Source organism: Ranitomeya variabilis, chromosome 7, assembly GCF_051348905.1.
Source record: "Ranitomeya variabilis isolate aRanVar5 chromosome 7, aRanVar5.hap1, whole genome shotgun sequence".
Lineage (NCBI taxonomy): Eukaryota > Metazoa > Chordata > Amphibia > Anura > Dendrobatidae > Ranitomeya > Ranitomeya variabilis.
Window position 1 is genome coordinate 87,934,981 of NC_135238.1, and position 18,030 is coordinate 87,953,010.

At 43.4% G+C, this 18,030-nt stretch overlaps 1 protein-coding gene across 1 annotated transcript in view; it reads left to right on the top strand.

Annotated features, from left to right (window-relative positions):
• SLC39A10 (solute carrier family 39 member 10) overlaps positions 1-10,281 on the top strand; it is a 55,294-nt gene extending 45,013 nt beyond the window's left edge. The window contains exons 7-10 of the mRNA XM_077275382.1: positions 3,860-4,207; positions 4,621-4,701; positions 4,836-5,026; positions 7,624-10,281. Of these exons, the coding sequence (XP_077131497.1) occupies positions 3,860-4,207; positions 4,621-4,701; positions 4,836-5,026; positions 7,624-7,782 (779 nt within the window). The 3' untranslated portion in view covers positions 7,783-10,281. The remainder of the gene's footprint in view (positions 1-3,859; positions 4,208-4,620; positions 4,702-4,835; positions 5,027-7,623) is intronic.
• Positions 10,282-18,030: the final 7,749 nt, after the last annotated feature.

Consider the following 18,030-nt stretch of genomic DNA (forward strand, 5'->3'; position numbering starts at 1 on the left):
TTGCCCAGTAGGAACAGAGTGGATTTTTTTTTTTTTTACTAACCCCATGTTGCGGGTAAGGCCCTAATTTTTCTTTTTATTTTAGAGACCATTGTGGGGGAATGAATAGGAATGAAAGGTAGTGGGTTTTTAGGAAATGTGTTGACTGGCATATAAATTGGTTTGGTGGGTAATTAACTGTAGACTTCTGGGATATAAAAAATTTGGAAAAATTCAAAGTGGGTAAAATTGGTGACATCTAACTTTATTCCAGGGGCTGCTGAATAGGGGAATTTGAGGGGAAAATGTACTGTCGGGGATACCACAATGGAGGGGGGAGAGAGGAACTTGGTCCTGCCTCTGAGTGACTATGGACTCCGCTGCCATTCGGCTGTCTGATCCCGTGAAGGAAGAGTCTTCGTCACAGGCTGAAAACTGTTCTGCTTCAGAGGCAGATTCGGTTTCACTGCTGTAGCTAAGCTGGGTATACACCTGATCCGCTGTGAATGTTCTGTGAGCCGTTGGTTTTACATGAATGCCTAATAAAAACTAACCTGCTCTAACACTAGTAAGCCTAACATAACTGTAGTGATTTTTAATACTTTTGAAGTAAGCCTAGCAAAAACGCTGAAAGTGACATGCTGCAGTTTTCCCAATCAGTCGGGGAAAAAAGTGTGTGCATGAGATTTTTGAATTCTCATAGCTTTTGCTGGTACTATAAAATGCAGCAAAAACACAACTTATGAACATCACCAGAGGAAACCATCTAAGCATGTTTTGTTCAGAAATGTCCCTGTATTTCACACCCATCCATCTTCCCCTCCGTGTTTCACTGCGTGGATGGTGTTCTTGGGGTGACGAGCTGTGTTGTTGTGGCGCCATATAGTTTACCTTGATGGCCAAAAAGTTACATTTTGGTCACATCTGACCACAGCACCTTAGTCACAAATTTGGGGAGTCTCACATGTCTTTTGGCAAACTCAAAATGAGCCTTACAATTTGTGTAAGTAAAGGCTTGTTTGTTACCTTTCTTCCATAAAGGCCACCTCTATGGAGTGTACGGCTTATTGTGGTCATATGGACAGATACTCCAGTCTCTGCTTGGGACCTCTGCAGCTCCTTCAGGGTTACCTCTCTGTGCTGCCTCTGAATAATGCCCTCCTTGCCCGGGCTGAGAGTTTTGGTGGGGACCCTCTCTTCCCAGGCTTGTACCAGAGACTGGAATTTTTTTTTTTTTTTTTTTTTTTTTTTAATAACCCAACCCTGACTGACTTCTATTTCTCAACAACTTTGTCTGTGACTTGTTTGGAGATCTCCTTGGTCTTCATGGTGGTGGTTGGTTAGTGAAGCCTCTTGCTTATTGGTTGCAGCCTCTGTGGCCTTTCCGAAAAGCTGTGTTTATATACCAACAGACATGTGACACTTAGGTTGCACACAGGGGGACTTCCTTTCACTAAGCATGTGAAATTTTAATAATTGCAGAAGAAAGTTCTGGGTCTTCACAGCAAAAGGGTGAATACATAAGCACATGCCAATTTTTAGTTATTTGATTCCACACATGTAACTTGCCTGCTTGGGTTTTTTTTTTTTTTTTTTTCAGTTCACTAAGAATATTTATTGCTGATGCATCACACGCATTGGATTACAAAAATGTTTAAATGCAAGTTATAATGTAACAAAATGGGTAAAAAGCCAAGAGAGGTGAATACTTTCGCAAGCAATTAAATGTTCGGGCATTCCCCATTCTATTCTGCAATGACATTCTAGAGCGTCACCGTGTGAGACATTAACGAGGGGACAGTGTGTAAAATAAATGAAAAGAAAAAACACAGTACAAATGTCCAATATATTAAAATTCAATACAGGAAGGAGAATACTATTTAGAATGTTTTTAGCAGTTCTTTGTGGTTATAAGAATAGAAGAAAAACTAAACATGTCTTCACTTCTTTTTTTCCTTTAGATTTTCATCTATTGGAAAAAAAAAATTACATACAAAAACTCCACTTATTGCGAAAGAGGCAACAGTTATTTTAATATCTGATCGAGAAATTATTTTTTTTTTTGTAGAGCTGTTAAAAACATGCATGGTTAACCTCTTAATGACCGCCAATACTACTTTTTTTTTTTTTACTGACCTGAGATATCAGAGAATAGCATCCCCATACAGGTGACAACCCAGCAGCTGTCGGCTGTACACTATAGCTGACAACTTGCTGCATCAGCCACGATCGTTGATGGCACCGTCCATATCTGTTAAACCCCCTAAGATACTGCTGTCAATAGTGACTACATCATATAAATGGTTAAGAGTGTGGAGGCTTCCTATTTATCCCCGTCGGCACCCTGAGACCATGATTGTGTGGTCCTGTTGTTTGTCATGGCAGTTCACGAGCAAATAGCGGCCTTAGGGTACTGTCACACTCTGCAACTTTCCAACGATCACGACCAGCGATACGACCTGGCCGTGATCGTTGGAAAGTCGTTGTGTGGTCGCTGGGGAGCTGTCACACAGACCGCTCTCCAGTGACCAACGATGCCGAGGTCCCGGGTAACCAGGGTAAACATCGGGTTACTAAGCGCAGGGCCGCGCTTAGTAACCCGATGTTTACCGTGGTTACCAGCGTAAAAGTTAAAAAAAAACAAACCGTACATACTCACATTCCGGTGTCCTTCAGGTCCCTTGCCGTCTGCGCTTCCCGCTCTGACTGAGTGCCGCCGTAAAGTGAAAGCAGAGCACAGCGGTGACGTCACCGCTGTGATCTGCTCTTACTTTCCGGCCGGCAGTCAGTCAGAGCAGGAAGCAGACGGCAAGGGACCTGAAGGACACCGGAATGTATGTACTGTTTTTTTTTTTTTTTACTTTTACGCTGGTAACCACGGTAAACATCGGGTTACTAAGCGCGGCCCTGCGCTTAGTAACCCGATGTTTACCCTGGTTACAAGCGAACGCATCGCTGGATCGCTGTCACACACAACGATCCAGCGATGACAGCGGGAGATCCAGCGACGAAATAAAGTTTCAAACGATCTGCTACGACGTACGATTCTCAGCAGGGTCCACGATCGCTGCTGCGTGTCAGACACAGCGATATCGTATGGATATCGCTGGAACGTCACGGATCGTACCGTCGTAGCGACCAAAGTGCCACTGTGTGACAGTACCCTTAGTCTCCCGGCTATAACGGCCTGTTCAGAAGTTAGCGGCATTTAGGTGGTAAAAATATAATTTTTCATTCCTGTCATGTCACTTTGCTTTCAGGTAGTTTATTAATGCAGTTTTCAATATGTCAGGGGGTGCTGTTTTTAAAATATCACTTGTGGGGGTGTCAAATATATAGGACACCCAAAGGCACTTCAATCCTGGCTAGGTCCCTAAAAAAAAATTATTTTGTAAATTTCCTTGTAAAATTGAAAAATTACAATTACATCTTTAAACCTTCTAAAATGCTAACAAACTAAAATAACATTTTACAAATGGTGCTAATGTAAAGCAGACATGTGGGAAATATTATTTATTAAGGCTTTTCTATGGTATGACTATCTGGATCAAAGGGATAGTCATTCAAAGTTTGAAAATTGCTATTTTTTTTTTTTTTTGCAGTTTTGTCAAGTTTCTGATATGTTGTGTTTACCGTATTTATAAAAAAAAATCAATCTAAATTTATCATTATCATAAAGTATAATGTGCTACGAAAAACCGTCTCAAAATCACTGAGATACGTTGAAGAGTTATTACCACATAAAGTGACTATGGTCAGATTTCAAAATTTGCCTGTCACTAATGGGTAAAACCTGAAAGTGTTCATGGTCCTCAATATGGGGGGTGTTAAGGAAATGAGCCAGTCATGGACTGGTTAAACCTGATGTAATTTCTTTCAGTCACTGAAGACCCGGCGGCAGCTGAAGCCCAGCAACTCAATGAGACCGAAATGACCTATGTGGACAGTCCCCAGCAGTCGCCTGTGAAGGTCTTTGTTGCGGTTGAAGACCCCATGCCACATGTGAAGGATGGCTCTTGTGGTGATGATCACAGTGGGGATGATGGACAGTTTGATAATCACAGAACAGCGGAGAAGCCAAAGAAACACAGTCACAGTAAACACTCCCACCATTCTCATGGCCATTGCCACTCAGGAAAAGAACTGAAGGACACTGGGATTGCCAGTATAGCTTGGATGGTAATAATGGGAGATGGCATGCATAATTTTAGTGATGGCCTAGCCATAGGTAAGAGCTTTTTTTTTTTTTTTTTATATTGTTGGTATTTAAAATATATTTCAAGAGCGTTGGAAGGACTATTCACTAGTGCATAATGTGATGATGGTAAAGAGGTAACCTGTGTGTCAATACCACAAAAAATGAAGCGCCTAGCTGTGTAGAACGGTTTGCTGGCGCACTTCTTTCTGTGGTAAGAGTCCCATCACCAGTACAATGAACATGGCAGCAGCTCCGACCCTCTGAGGTTACAGAACTGTGTGGCTTCAAATTAGTTGCTGACTTGTTTACGGTGTGAACCTAAAAGAGGTTTCCAAGTAATAAGGACTTGTACTTGGGAAATTCCTTTCAGATTTATGCAGTAGAGCTTTGCATCTTCATTTAGTTCTTTTTGCCTTCATCATTTCCAATATTTTTGTTTTTAGGTGCTGCCTTCAGTACTGGCGTGACAGGTGGCCTTAGCACATCGGTAGCAGTTTTCTGCCACGAGCTTCCTCATGAATTGGGTAAATTGACTCTTGTTTCATGAGACATCTTGTGTCTTTTACTGGAAATGAAATGTTAAAATCTTTGCCCTTTGTCCTCATATCAATTATTATTGAAGATAAGTGACCTGTAATGTACTTCTGATCTTTTACAGGGGACTTTGCCGTGCTTCTGAAAGCCGGGATGACTGTAAATCAAGCAATTGTGTACAATCTCCTGTCTGCAATGATGGCCTACGTAGGCATGTTGATAGGAACAGCAGTTGGACAGTATGCAGATAATATTACTTCGTGGATTTTTGCTGTTACAGCTGGCATGTTTCTATACGTGGCACTTGTTGATATGGTAAGGGACAATAATTACCTTTAAGTGTGTGTGTGGCAGTGAAATTGTATAAACTTTATCCAAGTTCCTTAAAGGGAACCTGTAAACCCCCCCCCCAGGCATTTGTATCTAAGAGCCACCTTGTGCAGCCCTAATGCTGCATTCTGACAAGGTGGCACTTTTAGTTCGGGTCCCTGGCACTGCTGCGATAATCGTTTTTGAAATTTGTCCCTCATACCGTGAAATCACCAGGGGGGGGCAGGTCTTTCCCTCCTAATCCAGACACCTCACGGCCGTCACTCATGGCCTCCGGGCGCCGCCTCCTCTTCCTTCACTAGCATCCCCGGCGCCTGCACTGTTATTTAAAAAAAATAAGCGCAGTTGCGCTCCCCTTCAAACTTACAGGGCAGGCGCCCGGGACTCTTAAGGAAGGAAGAGGTGGCAGCGCCCGGCACGCAGAGGCCATGAGTGTGACGGCTGTAAGGCGTATGAGGGACAAAGTTCAAAAGCGATTATTGCAGCAGTGCCAGGGACCTGAACTAAAAGAGCCACCTTGTCAGAATGCAGCATTAGTGCAGCTCAGGGTGGGTCTTTTAGTTACAAACTCCTGGGGGGGGGGTTACAGGTTCCCTTTAAGATATGTGATGCACTCTTAATTCTCAGGAGAGGAACTCTCATGTGCAATCACGCTTATTGGTAGCCTACACTGGTCTGTGTGCTGGTAAGTGGGTCCGAAGAAAGCATTTTAAGTACCATATTTTTCGGATTATAAAACGCTTCGGATTATAAAATGCACCCCAAATTTTGAGGAGAAAAATTGGGAAAAAAAATTGTAATAAAATGGTGGAGCTTCTTATAATCTTTGCGTCTTATTGTTTACCTGGGGTGGTGGCTGCGGTGAAGCAGGCTCACTGCTGCAGGGGTGGGTTGATGCTGCAGGCTGGGATGAGGGAGTGTTCCGATGTGTTTTGCACTGCTGCAGTTGTCTGGCGGTGCTGCGAGAATACTCGGCGGTGCTACGGGGTTGTCCGGCACCGAGATCTCATATCCTGAGATCGTGGTGCCGAGATCTCCATCTGCGCATGCACTGCCCCCCGGTGGCCATTTTCCCGGAGTCCACCGCACAAGAAACCATGGAACTGCAGGGGGCTCTGGCCTTTTACTTTTTGTCAGCAGTGCCCCCCGCAGCAGCACTGTCTGACACCCCCTCATAGCAGCCTGCAGCAACGGTATCAGCTAGGTGTATGTGCATTATAAGACACACCCCCATTTCCCAAAAGTGCTTTTTATAATCCGAAAAATAAGCTAAAGTGGGGATAGACAAAAAAATAATAAAGGTCAAAACTATGGGACCCCACCAGACTTTTTTTTAGTAAATGAGGCATCAAAGGTTGGCCTGGCTTTATGAGCTTGATGGCTTCAAAATTCTCTGTATCTGGCAATGCTTCTATGTGCTGATATTGATTTGTTTGGCATCTATACTGCTGTCATTTTGTTTTCACATAGAGATAATGGGGCATTTGAACAAACACACGGTTTCAGACAATGCAAGCTGTTATTAGGAGACCTGATTTTTAAAAGATTTATAACAGCAGCTTGTCAGGAGCCAAGAGGGGAGGGATGTGAGCATCTAACTGCTGTATAGAATCAATGGGATGAAAGGAAATTAAATTCCATTTATCTAGTTTACTCATTTATATAGCGCCATTAATTCCACAGCACTTTACAAACATTATCGGCACTGTCCCCATTGGGGCTCAGAATGTAACTACTGAGCACTCTCACAGGGTCTAGGCAGGCACGTGTGGTGGAAACAAGCTTCACACTATGTACGATAAAAGCTCTTATTGCAGGTGAAGGACAGCAGATAGAAAAAGCGACTGAATTGCAAACTTGGATATTTTCGTTCTTATTAAAGCCATTTAATATCATTAGACTGTCCCTTTTTAAAAGCTGCACAGATTTGTTTGTGTTTTTCCTCTGCCGAGTGTGGGTAGATGATAAATGTACAATTGCTGTGGTCACCTCTGTGATTGGAGCAGTGTATCTCTGGACTGGAGAGGGTACTAGTGATGAGCGAATATACTCGTTACTTGAGATTTCCCGAGCATGCTCGGGTGACCTCCGAGTATTTGTAAGTGCTCAGATTTAGTTTTCATCGCCACAGCTGGATGATTTACATCTGTTAGCCAGGCTGAGTACATGGGGGGTTGCCTGGTTGCTAGGGAATCCCTACATGGAATCAATCAGGCTAATAGCTGTAAATCATCCAGCTCAGGTGAGGAAAACTAAACCTCCGAGCACTAAAAAATACTCGGAGGACACCCGAGCGTGCTCCGGAAATCTCGAGTAACGTGTATATTCGCTCATCACTAGAGGGTACCAGCACACCTACCTTTATCCACCTGTCTTGTGGATTAATGATGAGCATTTACAGGGTGACCCTTTTATCTATACTATTAGCTATTTTGATATTCTAAGACTTGAGGATCTCCTAAAAATGCATAAAATGGATGTTAATTTTGAAGAAATAGATAAAGCCAATGAAAATGCTGAAATTCCTCATATTTTTTTCCATTCATGATTGAAATTGACATTGTTATCCGTTTAATTCGTAGCTCCCAGAAATGCTACATGGGGATGGTGAGAATGAAGAACATGGCTACTGTCCGGTAGGACAATTCATCCTGCAGAATTTAGGACTTCTTCTTGGTTTTGCCATAATGCTGGTCATTGCCCTATTTGAAGATAAAATAGTGATTGACTTGCACTTCTAATGGTACTCTGTGGTCCAGGTGTAAAGTCTGTTTTTGTTCACCCGCTTTCTATGTAATAAATGATGCAAGCAAATGCTGTAAAAGAAATTCCAAAAATGCATTGTAAAGTGCTTTATCATCACTACTCATGAAGAAATCATCACTGTGATTCGTGTTCTGTGAAACTTGAACTAGCTGCTTCTTACACTGTTGGTAAATGTACTGTCTGTTCACACACACATAATGACGTTTTCACTGGTTCTGCGTCTTCAAAAAAAAATGCCGTGTTTCATCACTTTCATTTGGAGCTAAGGTGGATTGTCGTCCAGTGACTTTTCCAGTTTGCTTGCATTCCAAGTCCTAGTGGTACTAAAACCATACAAAGTATTCTGTTCACATCGGGCGATCTCTGGAAACCATTTACTTGACGAGTACATAGTGTTCCATGTTTACAACCTACCAGTTCTTCAGCTTCATCTTGTGATTTAGCAGGAGCCGAATCATTTTCTTCATGCTGGAAATAGTTTCAAGTGAAATAAAATAAATGTTTGCAAGTAATGTTTGTAATGTGCTACGTAATGGCACCACACGGAGACCCCAGCTTCCATGTCAGTTGTGCCTGTATGCCAGCACACAGGACTGCAGGACCAGCCCGGTGCATTTAGCCATTAATGTTTCCATGCTCTATAGTATAGAAGAGACTTGCTAATGTCGAATTTTATCATTTCATTTTAAAAGATGTACGAATTACATTACTTAAAAAGAAAATTCTAAAGAGTGTATTTTTCCTGCTACTGTTTGTCGGTATGTTGTTCACATCATGCATGGTCTCCTGCCATGCTCATGCTGCAAGACTCCCCCAAGTTTTGATAAACCTGTGTAATCTGGTGGTATACTAGTACAGGGGTTTAAAGTACTGCCGAATGTTAAACTAAAGTCTTACAAGTTGTTTTTAGAAGCAAACAAATTATAACGCCATGTGATAACACAATAAAAGGAGCAATTGTCGCTGTCGTGGTCTCTCCGGGACAGCGTTCACATCCTATTCTTCAGTCATCTGACCCCTAGACCTGGAATGGGGTGTAGTGGTTATCAAAGAAACTTGCAATGAGGTCCCATGACTACTGCTGCCAATCAGATGCCTCAGTGGTCAGGTGACTGGAAAATGGGACACTATCATTCCCTGTCCTGGAACATGCGACATTGGTGTTAGCATATGTTCAGTCACCTGGCCGCAGCAGCCAGGTAACGTACCTTTTCAAACATTGATGGGGATGTTGGTAAATCCACTCAACGGGCCAGAAACACTTTCTGCTGTGTGAGGAAATGTATTGTCCTGGTTTGTGCAGAGATTAGTGGAGCCAGAGATCTGACACTAACTGAACAACCAAAGCATTTAGCAAAGCTGAACATGTTTTATGAGGGACTTGGGACTGACACTTTATAATTTGTGTATGGTAATAAATGTTGTGTCCAGAAACCTACAGATGTGAATCGTATTGAATAACGTGAACATCTGGACCAACTTGTGAGGAGTCAACAATGCAGAATAGAATGAGTAAATGTCCACCTGGCAAAACTGCTGCAAAAACCTCATGGAGAGCACTGCGGAAGCGTGGTTGCTTACTGGCTTTCTTGATAAAGCTGTTGATTAAGCAAGCCACGATGTAGCATCCACAACTGGAATTATTGATAGAGCAACGGAGCCTAAGGTTATGGCAACTTTTTTGAAGAGAAGCCACAGGATGCTACAAGATCAGTTGTATAACAGACACTATCCAGACAGATCCCAGCGACCTCTCAGAAAAAAACAACAGACCAGATCAGAAGTTAAAGTATATCGGAATGTATGATGAAAAGGAAACGCTGAACTACGCATGTAACAGATGTGAACAGAACCGAGGTTTAAAATGTGCTTAAAGAATCTGGAAAATGATCATGATATGACTTGAATCTCACTGGTTGCTAAACCTTTATACTTTTATATGACTAACTTTTTTGTTCCTTTTTGCTTTCCATCAGCTGATAAACTACTTCTTTTTCTACATCTGTTAAGCTGTGCATAAAGCTGGAGTGGTGGGACATGATCAAGCTTTCATTTAAAAAACTGATGGACCGCCTATCACTTGTAGTTTACATAGGACTTGCCATGTCTCTTCTGGTGCTCGATCATTTGGAGTATATGTAGGGCTGCACCCAGAAACTCTTCAAAGATTTATGTAGTGGATTTGTTGCTGAAATTTCAGCAACTGTCCAATTCCTCTGGAATGTTTGCAGAAATCCATGTACAGAAACTGGCCAATGTGCGCAACTCATTTTTCACTTGCTGAAATTTTTGCAGTAAACCTGTTGCATGTGAATGTAGATGAACAGGTACAACATATCAAGTGCTGGTATTGGTGAAATGCTCCTGATAAATGATTTGATATGACATGACCGAACTCATTTTGTAGTTTTTTTTTTTATCTATTTTTTTAGTGCCAAGTTTTCAATAAACCGGTCTTACAGACCTTCACTGAATACTTTGTGTTGCCTTCTATTGTTTTCCATTAACATAACCTATTCTGTTCAGTGATTGGTGTGAAGTCCCATCATTAGTCAATATTAAGAGGATTCACAGGCCAAGAAAAGAAAAAGGCCAATTCTAATCCTAGATTCTGCAGGATTGTGTGCTGTTCTTTATGCTGTTCGAGCGGCTTGGATAGTCTTTACTGGGGTGTGGGTGACCTCTGCTATGTTCCTATAAAAGCAATGCCTTTCATTATTGAATTCTACCTTTGTCATGGAGACTTCTGAAGAGCAAAGAGTACTTATATGTTCACGTTTCATCCCCCACTGCCTACAATATAGAACAGGCATCAAAGAAACTGCTTCTAGAGCCTGAAGATTGGCCTCTCGTATTATGGATACTGGTACTGGAACAGCTATTTAAGTTTACTAATGTGGAAAATTGGTTTAAATGAATGCTGCGGGTAATTCTACTGGTATTTCTTTTTAGATAGGTGGAGAGGCGTTCAGCTGCTTTGATTTGATGAGTGGGGTCTACAGCTTTGTCTAATGTGAGCACATGAAAGGTTATTCTAATGCTGCAAGCGTTGTAGATTTCTATTTCTAGCTCTTGTGCATATTCTCTTGGATTTCAGACCCTCACTGTGAACAGGCCCCTAGCATTCTTCTTTAGGTTTCTAGTTTATTTTGTGCTTTCATAGATGAACGAGAATGCTCTTCACTAATGCATTTAGGTTAGAACACACCAGTTTGATTCTATTAATTTTTTTCTTGTAGTCTGTATCAGAACATGTACTTTGTTTGTTTCACTGTGCTCGTCTATTAAGTCTCTACTGTAAGGCTGAAAATTCATGATGTTTACTTTCTACACTCCAGAATAATTTGTATAACATTTTCTAAGTTGTATTAACCTCTTTCTGACCTCGGTCGTACTATCCCATCCGAGGTCAGAAGCCCCGCTTTGATGCGGGCTCCGGCGGTGAGCCCGCATCAAAGCCGGGACATGTCAGCTGTTTTGAACAGCTGACATGTGCCCGTAATAGGCGCGGGCAGAATCGCGATCTGCCCGCGCCTATTAACTAGTTAAATGCCGCTGTCAAACGCAGACAGCGGCATTTAACTACCGCTTCCGGCCGGGCAGCCGGAAATAAGCGCATCGCCGACACCCGTCACATGATCGGAGGTCGGCGATGCTTCTCCATTGTAACCATAGAGGTCCTTGAGACCTCTATGGTTACTGATGCACGGTAGCTGTGAGCGCCACCCTGTGGTCGGTGCTCACAGCACACCTGATTTTCTGCTACATAGCAGCGAACATCAGATCGCTGCTATGTAGCAGAGCCGATCGGGTTGTGCCTGCTTCTAGCCTCCTATGGAGGCTATTGAAGCATGGCAAAAGTTAAAAAAAAAAAAATATGAAAAAAAAAAAATATAAAAGTTTAAATCACAATCACCCCCCTTTCGCCCCATTCAAAATAAATCAATAAAAAAAATCAAATCTACACATATTTGGTATCGCCGCGTTCAGAATCGCCCAATCAATCAATAAAAAAAAGCATTAACCTGATCGCTAAACAGCGTAGCGAGAAAAAAAAATCGAAACGCCAGAATTACGTTTTTTTTGGTCGCCGCGACATTGCATTAAAATGCAATACCGGGCGATCAAAAGAACGTATCTGCACCGAAATGGTATAATTAAAAACGCCAGCTAGGCACGCAAAAAATAAGCCCTCAACTGACCCCCAGATCATGAAAAATGGAAACGCTACCGATATCGGAAAATGGTGCAATAATTTTTATTTATTTTTTAGCAAAGTTTGGAATTTTTTTTCACCACTTAGATAAAAAAGAACCTAGTCATGTTAGGTGTCTATGAACTCGTAATGACCTGGAGAATCATAATGGCAGGTCAGTTTTAGCATTTAGTGAACCTAGCAAAAAAGCCAAACAAATAAGTGTGGGATTGCACTTTTTTTTGCAATTTCACCGCACTTGGAATTTGTTTCCCGTTTTCTAGTACACGACATGCTAAAACCAATGATGTCGCTCAAAAGTACAACTCGTCCCGCAAAAAATAAGCCCTCACATGGCCAAATTTACGGAAAAATAAAAAAGTTATGGCTCTGGGAAGGAGGGGAGTGAAAAACGAACACGGAAAAGCGGAAAATCCCAAGGTCATGAAGGGGTTAAACATGAAAAACCCTTCATGCTTTATTGGTATTGTCAAATTATTGGCTTCTAAGAAAAAAAGCAATTCTAATTGAAGAATTTGTTACATTTGGTCTAGTGGCTTGTGGTGTCAAACTTCTCCTCAATCCTTTGATTAGCAAAAAAAAATAAAATTGGGAGTATAATGGGCTTTAAACTACCTGACGGAAATGAACTAAATGAATCTGAATCAGATATTTTTTTTATTAAAGTTTTCAGAACATAACAGATTTTTCACCAAACTACCCCACAATCTTTTCCCCCATTCCCAACCGCTCCCCCCCCTACCCAACCCACTTCAATGATAAAATATATCACAAGAAAAATACAGACATAGATAAGGCACATATCCCAAAGCACCAGTCATGGAGTACAACTAAATCACTTTCAGGGTGATATAAACATGGTATCACGAGAATAAACTTACAGACGGTAAGCCCGGAACATTCAACCATCCTGCCAAAATTTTCTCAAACACTGCTGGTCTACCCCGTTTAACCCCTTCATGACCTTGGGATTTTCAGTTTTTCCGTGTTCGTTTTTCGCTCCCCTCCTTCCCAGAGCCATAACTTTTTTATTTTTCCGTCAATTTGGCCATGTGAGGGCTTACACTATGTTCCAAATTATTATGAAAATGACATTTTTCTCGGATTTTCCTAAATGGTCGGTGCAAATGACAGTCAGTCTAATAAGTCATCACCTGTTAGAGTATACATCGAATTTTATTGAAGAAACCTCCCAATGAGAACAGTATAATCTCCAAAATGAATAAAAACTCAAAATGCACTGTTCCAAATTATTAGGCACAGTAGAATTTCTAAACATTTGATATGTTTTAAAGAACTGAAAATGCTCATTTGTGGAATTTGCAGCATTAGGAGGTCACATTCACTGAACAAAAAAGCTATTTAACTCCAAAACATCCCAACAGGCCAAGTTACATGTTACCATAGGAACCCTTCTTTGATATCACCTTCGCAGTTCTTGCATCCATTGAACTTGTGAGTTTTTGGAGAGTTTCTGCTTGTATTTCTTTGTATGAAGTCAGAATAGCCTCCCAGAGCTGCTGTTTTGATGTGAACTGCCTCCCACCCTCATAGATCTTTTGCTTGATGATACTCCAAAGGTTCTCTATAGGGTTGAGGTCAGGGGAAGACAGTGGTCACACCATGAGTTTATCTCCTTTTATGCCCATAGCAGCCAATGACAGAGATATTCTTTGCAGCGTGAGATGGTGCATTGTCATGCATGAAGATGGTTTTGCTCCTGAAGACGTTTCTGCTTTTTATACCATTGAAGAAAGTTGTCAGTCAGAAACTCTATATACTTAGCAGAGGTCATTTTTACACCTTCAGGAACCTTAAAGGGCCCTACCAGCTGTTTCCCCATGATTCCGGCGCAAAACATGACTCCTCCACCTACTTGCTGACGTCGCAGCCTTGCTGGGACATGGTGGCCATCCACCAACCATCCACTACTCCATCCATCTGGACCATCCAGGGTTGCTTGACACTCATCAGTAAACAAGACTGTATGAAAATTAGTATTTATGTATGTCTGGGCCCACTGCAACCGTTTCTGCTTGTGAACACTGTTTAGGGGTGGCCGAATAGTAGATTTATGAACCAAAGCAAGCCTTTGAAGGATCCAATACCTTGAGGTTCGAGGGACTCCAGAGGCACCAGCAGCTTCAAATATCTGTTTGCTGCTTTGTAATGGCTTTTTAGCAGCTGCTCTCTAAGGCTACTTTCACACTAGCGTTAACTGCAATACGTCGCAAATGCGTCGTTTTGCCGAAAATACGCATCCAGCAAAAGTTCTTGCTGGATACGTTTTTTCGTCATAGACTAACATTAGCGACGCATTTGCGACACATTGCCAAACGTCGCGTCCGTTTTGCGACGCTTGGGCGTGTGGTAGCGGACCGTCGGGAGAAAAAAACGTTACATGTAACGTTTTTTGCTCCCGACGGTCCGCTTTTTCCGACCGCGCATGCGCGGCCGGAACTCCGCCCCCACCTCCCCGCACTTCCCCGCACCTCACAATGGGGCAGCGGATGCGTGGGAAAAATGCATCCGCTGCCCCCGTTGTGCGGCGGAGACCACGCTAGCGTCGGGAACCTCGGCCCGACGCACAGCGACGGGTTGTTCCCGACGCTAGTGTGAAAGTAGCCTTAAGGTACCGTCACACTCAGCGATGCTGCATTGATATAGACAACGAGCCGATCGCTGCAGCGTCGCTGTTTAGGTCGCTGTAGAGATGTCAAACACAGCAGCTCCACAACGATTTAGGAGCGATCCTGTGACGTAACGGTGACTTACTTATCGTTCTCACAGGTCGTTAGCTCCATGTAAAACATTGCTGACATCGTTGCTTTTGCTGTCAAACATGACGATACATGCCGACCAAATAAAGTTCTGGACTTCTAGCTCTGACCAGCGATATCACAGCGAGATCCAGATCGCTGCTGCGTGTCAAACACAACGAGATCGCTATCCAGGACACTGCAACGTCACGGATCGCTATCGTTATCGTTGAAAAGTCGTTTAGTGTGAAGGTACCTTAAGGCTGCCGTCACACTAGCAGTATTTGGTCAGTATTTTACATCAGTATTTGCAAGCCAAAACCAGGAGTGGGTGATAAATACAGAAGTGGTGCATATGTTTCTATTATACCTTTCCTCTAATTGTTCCACTCCTGGTTTTGGCTTACAAATACTGATGTAAAATACTGACCAAATACTGCTAGTGTGACGGCAGCCTTATACAGAGTTCCTAAGGCTTCCTGGCCTTACAAAAAAAAAAAAAACTTAGTTTGGAAAGCATCTTATAGAGGTATATGATGCCTTGTTATTGTTGTATTGGGTATAAATTGATCATGAGGGCGACCTCTGTGTTTAGTTATACTTACAAACTGGGTCACCTTTCACTTAACTAAATTATAAACCTGATTTTGGTCACTTTTCTTGGTACTGTTTTCTAGCCATCCCACTTGTTAATTTAGTTGCCTGCCAAACTGTACAGGAGGACATTTATTGCGTTTCTGGCAAAATATAGCGACTTGAAAAAGTATCCATATCTTGTGAATTGTTCCACCCACAAACTTAAAATCCCCCCAAAAAATACACTTATGTGCTATACCAACACAAACAAGAAAGTATGTGTAAAGGAAATAATACATGATTTTCTAATGGTCATGAACCAGGGGTGTTTGGTTGCCCCCAGTTCTTCATCAGGGATTTATTTATATCCCTGTTTGAAACTTGCAGCTCTCTGGCTCCCCCCTTACCACAGGTCAGTCAGGGAACTGCACCTAGGGTAATTAGTCGCCAGAAAGGCTGCCTTGCTATGTATGGACTATTGGGCATGCTGCAATTTGGGCGATATAGCTATTCCCGATCATAGGTGGGCAATCCACTTATAAAACCCTTTTTGTCACTGCCACCTTTGCCCAACCAGCTCAGAACGCTTCGCTGCCACCAGCTCCTATTAAGATTAATAACTGGTCAGTAGCTAACCCAATTAGTAGCAATGACTTAGGTCGGAGGACTTGGGTACGTTTTAGAGCAAGGAAAATGAAACTAGTAAATATAGCTTTTACTCCAAAAGATTAGGCAGTGTTTACAAAAGTATATAAAAAGATATTACAAAATGAGACAATTACAATATGTACACAGTGATTACAAGATAAAAGGGATTAAAGATGAAAAGCATTTACAGTTCACTCAGACAATGGTAAGCCATGAGGTGGGGTAAGGGAGAGACATCCCAATGCATCAGTGCAGGTTGTACAGCCTCTCGTAGCTGTCTTCCTGGCCAAAGACCCCTCCTAAAATGAGTCTGAATCTCTTATACCCTTTGCTCGTGACATCACTGAGGGGTTGGATATGCCCTCCTTGGCATATTTGGCAAGACTTAAGGTACCTTCACACTGAACAACTTAACAACGATAGCGATCTGTGACGTTGCAGCGTCCTGGATAGCTATATCGTTGTGTTTGACACGCAGCAGCGATCTGGATCCCGCTGTGATATCGTTGGTCAGAACTAGAAGGCCAGCACCTTATTTCGTCGCTGGATCACTCGCTGACCTCGCTGAGTCGGCGTGTGTGACGCGGATTCAGCGATGTCTTCACTGGTAACCAGGGTAAACATCGGGTTACTAAGCGCAGGGCCACGCTTAGTAACCCGATATTTACCCTGGTTACCATTGTAAATGTAAAAAAAAAAACTACATACTTACATTCCGGTGTCTGTCGCGTCCCCCGGCGTCCACTTCCCTGCACTGTGTCGGCGCCGGCCGTAAAGCAGAGCACAGCGGTGACGTCACCGCTCTGCTTTAGGGCTGTCCCACACGTCCAGATAATTCCGGTACCGGAATAAATCGGTACCGGAGTTATCCGTGTCCGTGTGCCTGGGAACTCACGTAGGCCATACGTGCGGCACACGTGTGCCGCCCATATGGCGAGTGGGTACCACACGGAGCGTGTGGTACCGACGCGTCTAGTACCCTGCATCGTGCTGAAGCCGCGATTCATATGTTCCCTGCAGCAGCGTTTGCTGCAGAGAAAATATGAATAATAGTGTTTAAAATAAAGATCTATGTGTCCGCCGCCCCCCCACCTCCTGTGCGCCCCCCCCCCCCCCCCCCCCCCCCGCGCTGTTCAGAAAATACCCGCTCCCACGTTGGCTGTCGCTCCTTCCTGGTCTGGCCCCATCTCCTGTATGCGGTCACGTGGGGCCGATCATTTACAGTCATGAATAGGCGGCTCCACCTCCCATAGGGGCGGAGCCGACTATTCATGATTGTAAATGAGCGGCCCCACGTGACCGCATACAGTAGAAGGCGCGGGGCAGAGAGGAAGGAGTGACAGCCAACGTAGGAGTGGGTGAGTATTTTCTGAACAGCGGGGGGGGGCGCACAGGGGGTGGGGGGGACGGCGGACACATAGATCTTTATTTTAAACACTATTATTCATATTTTCTCTGCAGCAAACGCTGCTGCAGGGAACATATGAATCGCGGCTTCAGCACCATGTGGGGGGGACAGCGCTTACTGTAGCGCTGTCTCCTGCACGCACACGGACCCCAGACGGAGAACGTCCGTGTGAGGTCCGTGTTTTACACGGACCCATTGACTTTAAGGGGTCCGTGTAATACGTGCGCTCCCATGAACACTGACATGTCTCCGTGTTTGGCACACGGAGACACGGTCCGCAAAAAATCAATGACATCTGAACAGATGCATTGATTTTTATGGGTCTACGTGTGTCAGTGTCTCCGGTATGTGAGGAAACTCACCTCACGTACCGGAGCCACTGACGTGTGAAACCGGCCTTAGGGCCGGCGCTTACACAGTGCAGGGAAGCGGACGCCGGGGAACCCGACAGACATCGGAATGTAAGTATGTAGTGTTTGTTTTTTTTACATTTACCCTGGTTACCCGGGGACTTCGGCATAGTTGGTCGCTGGAGAGCTGTCTGTGCGACAGCTCTCCAGCGACCACACAACGACGAAACAGCGACGCTGCAGCGATCGGCATCGTTGTCTATATC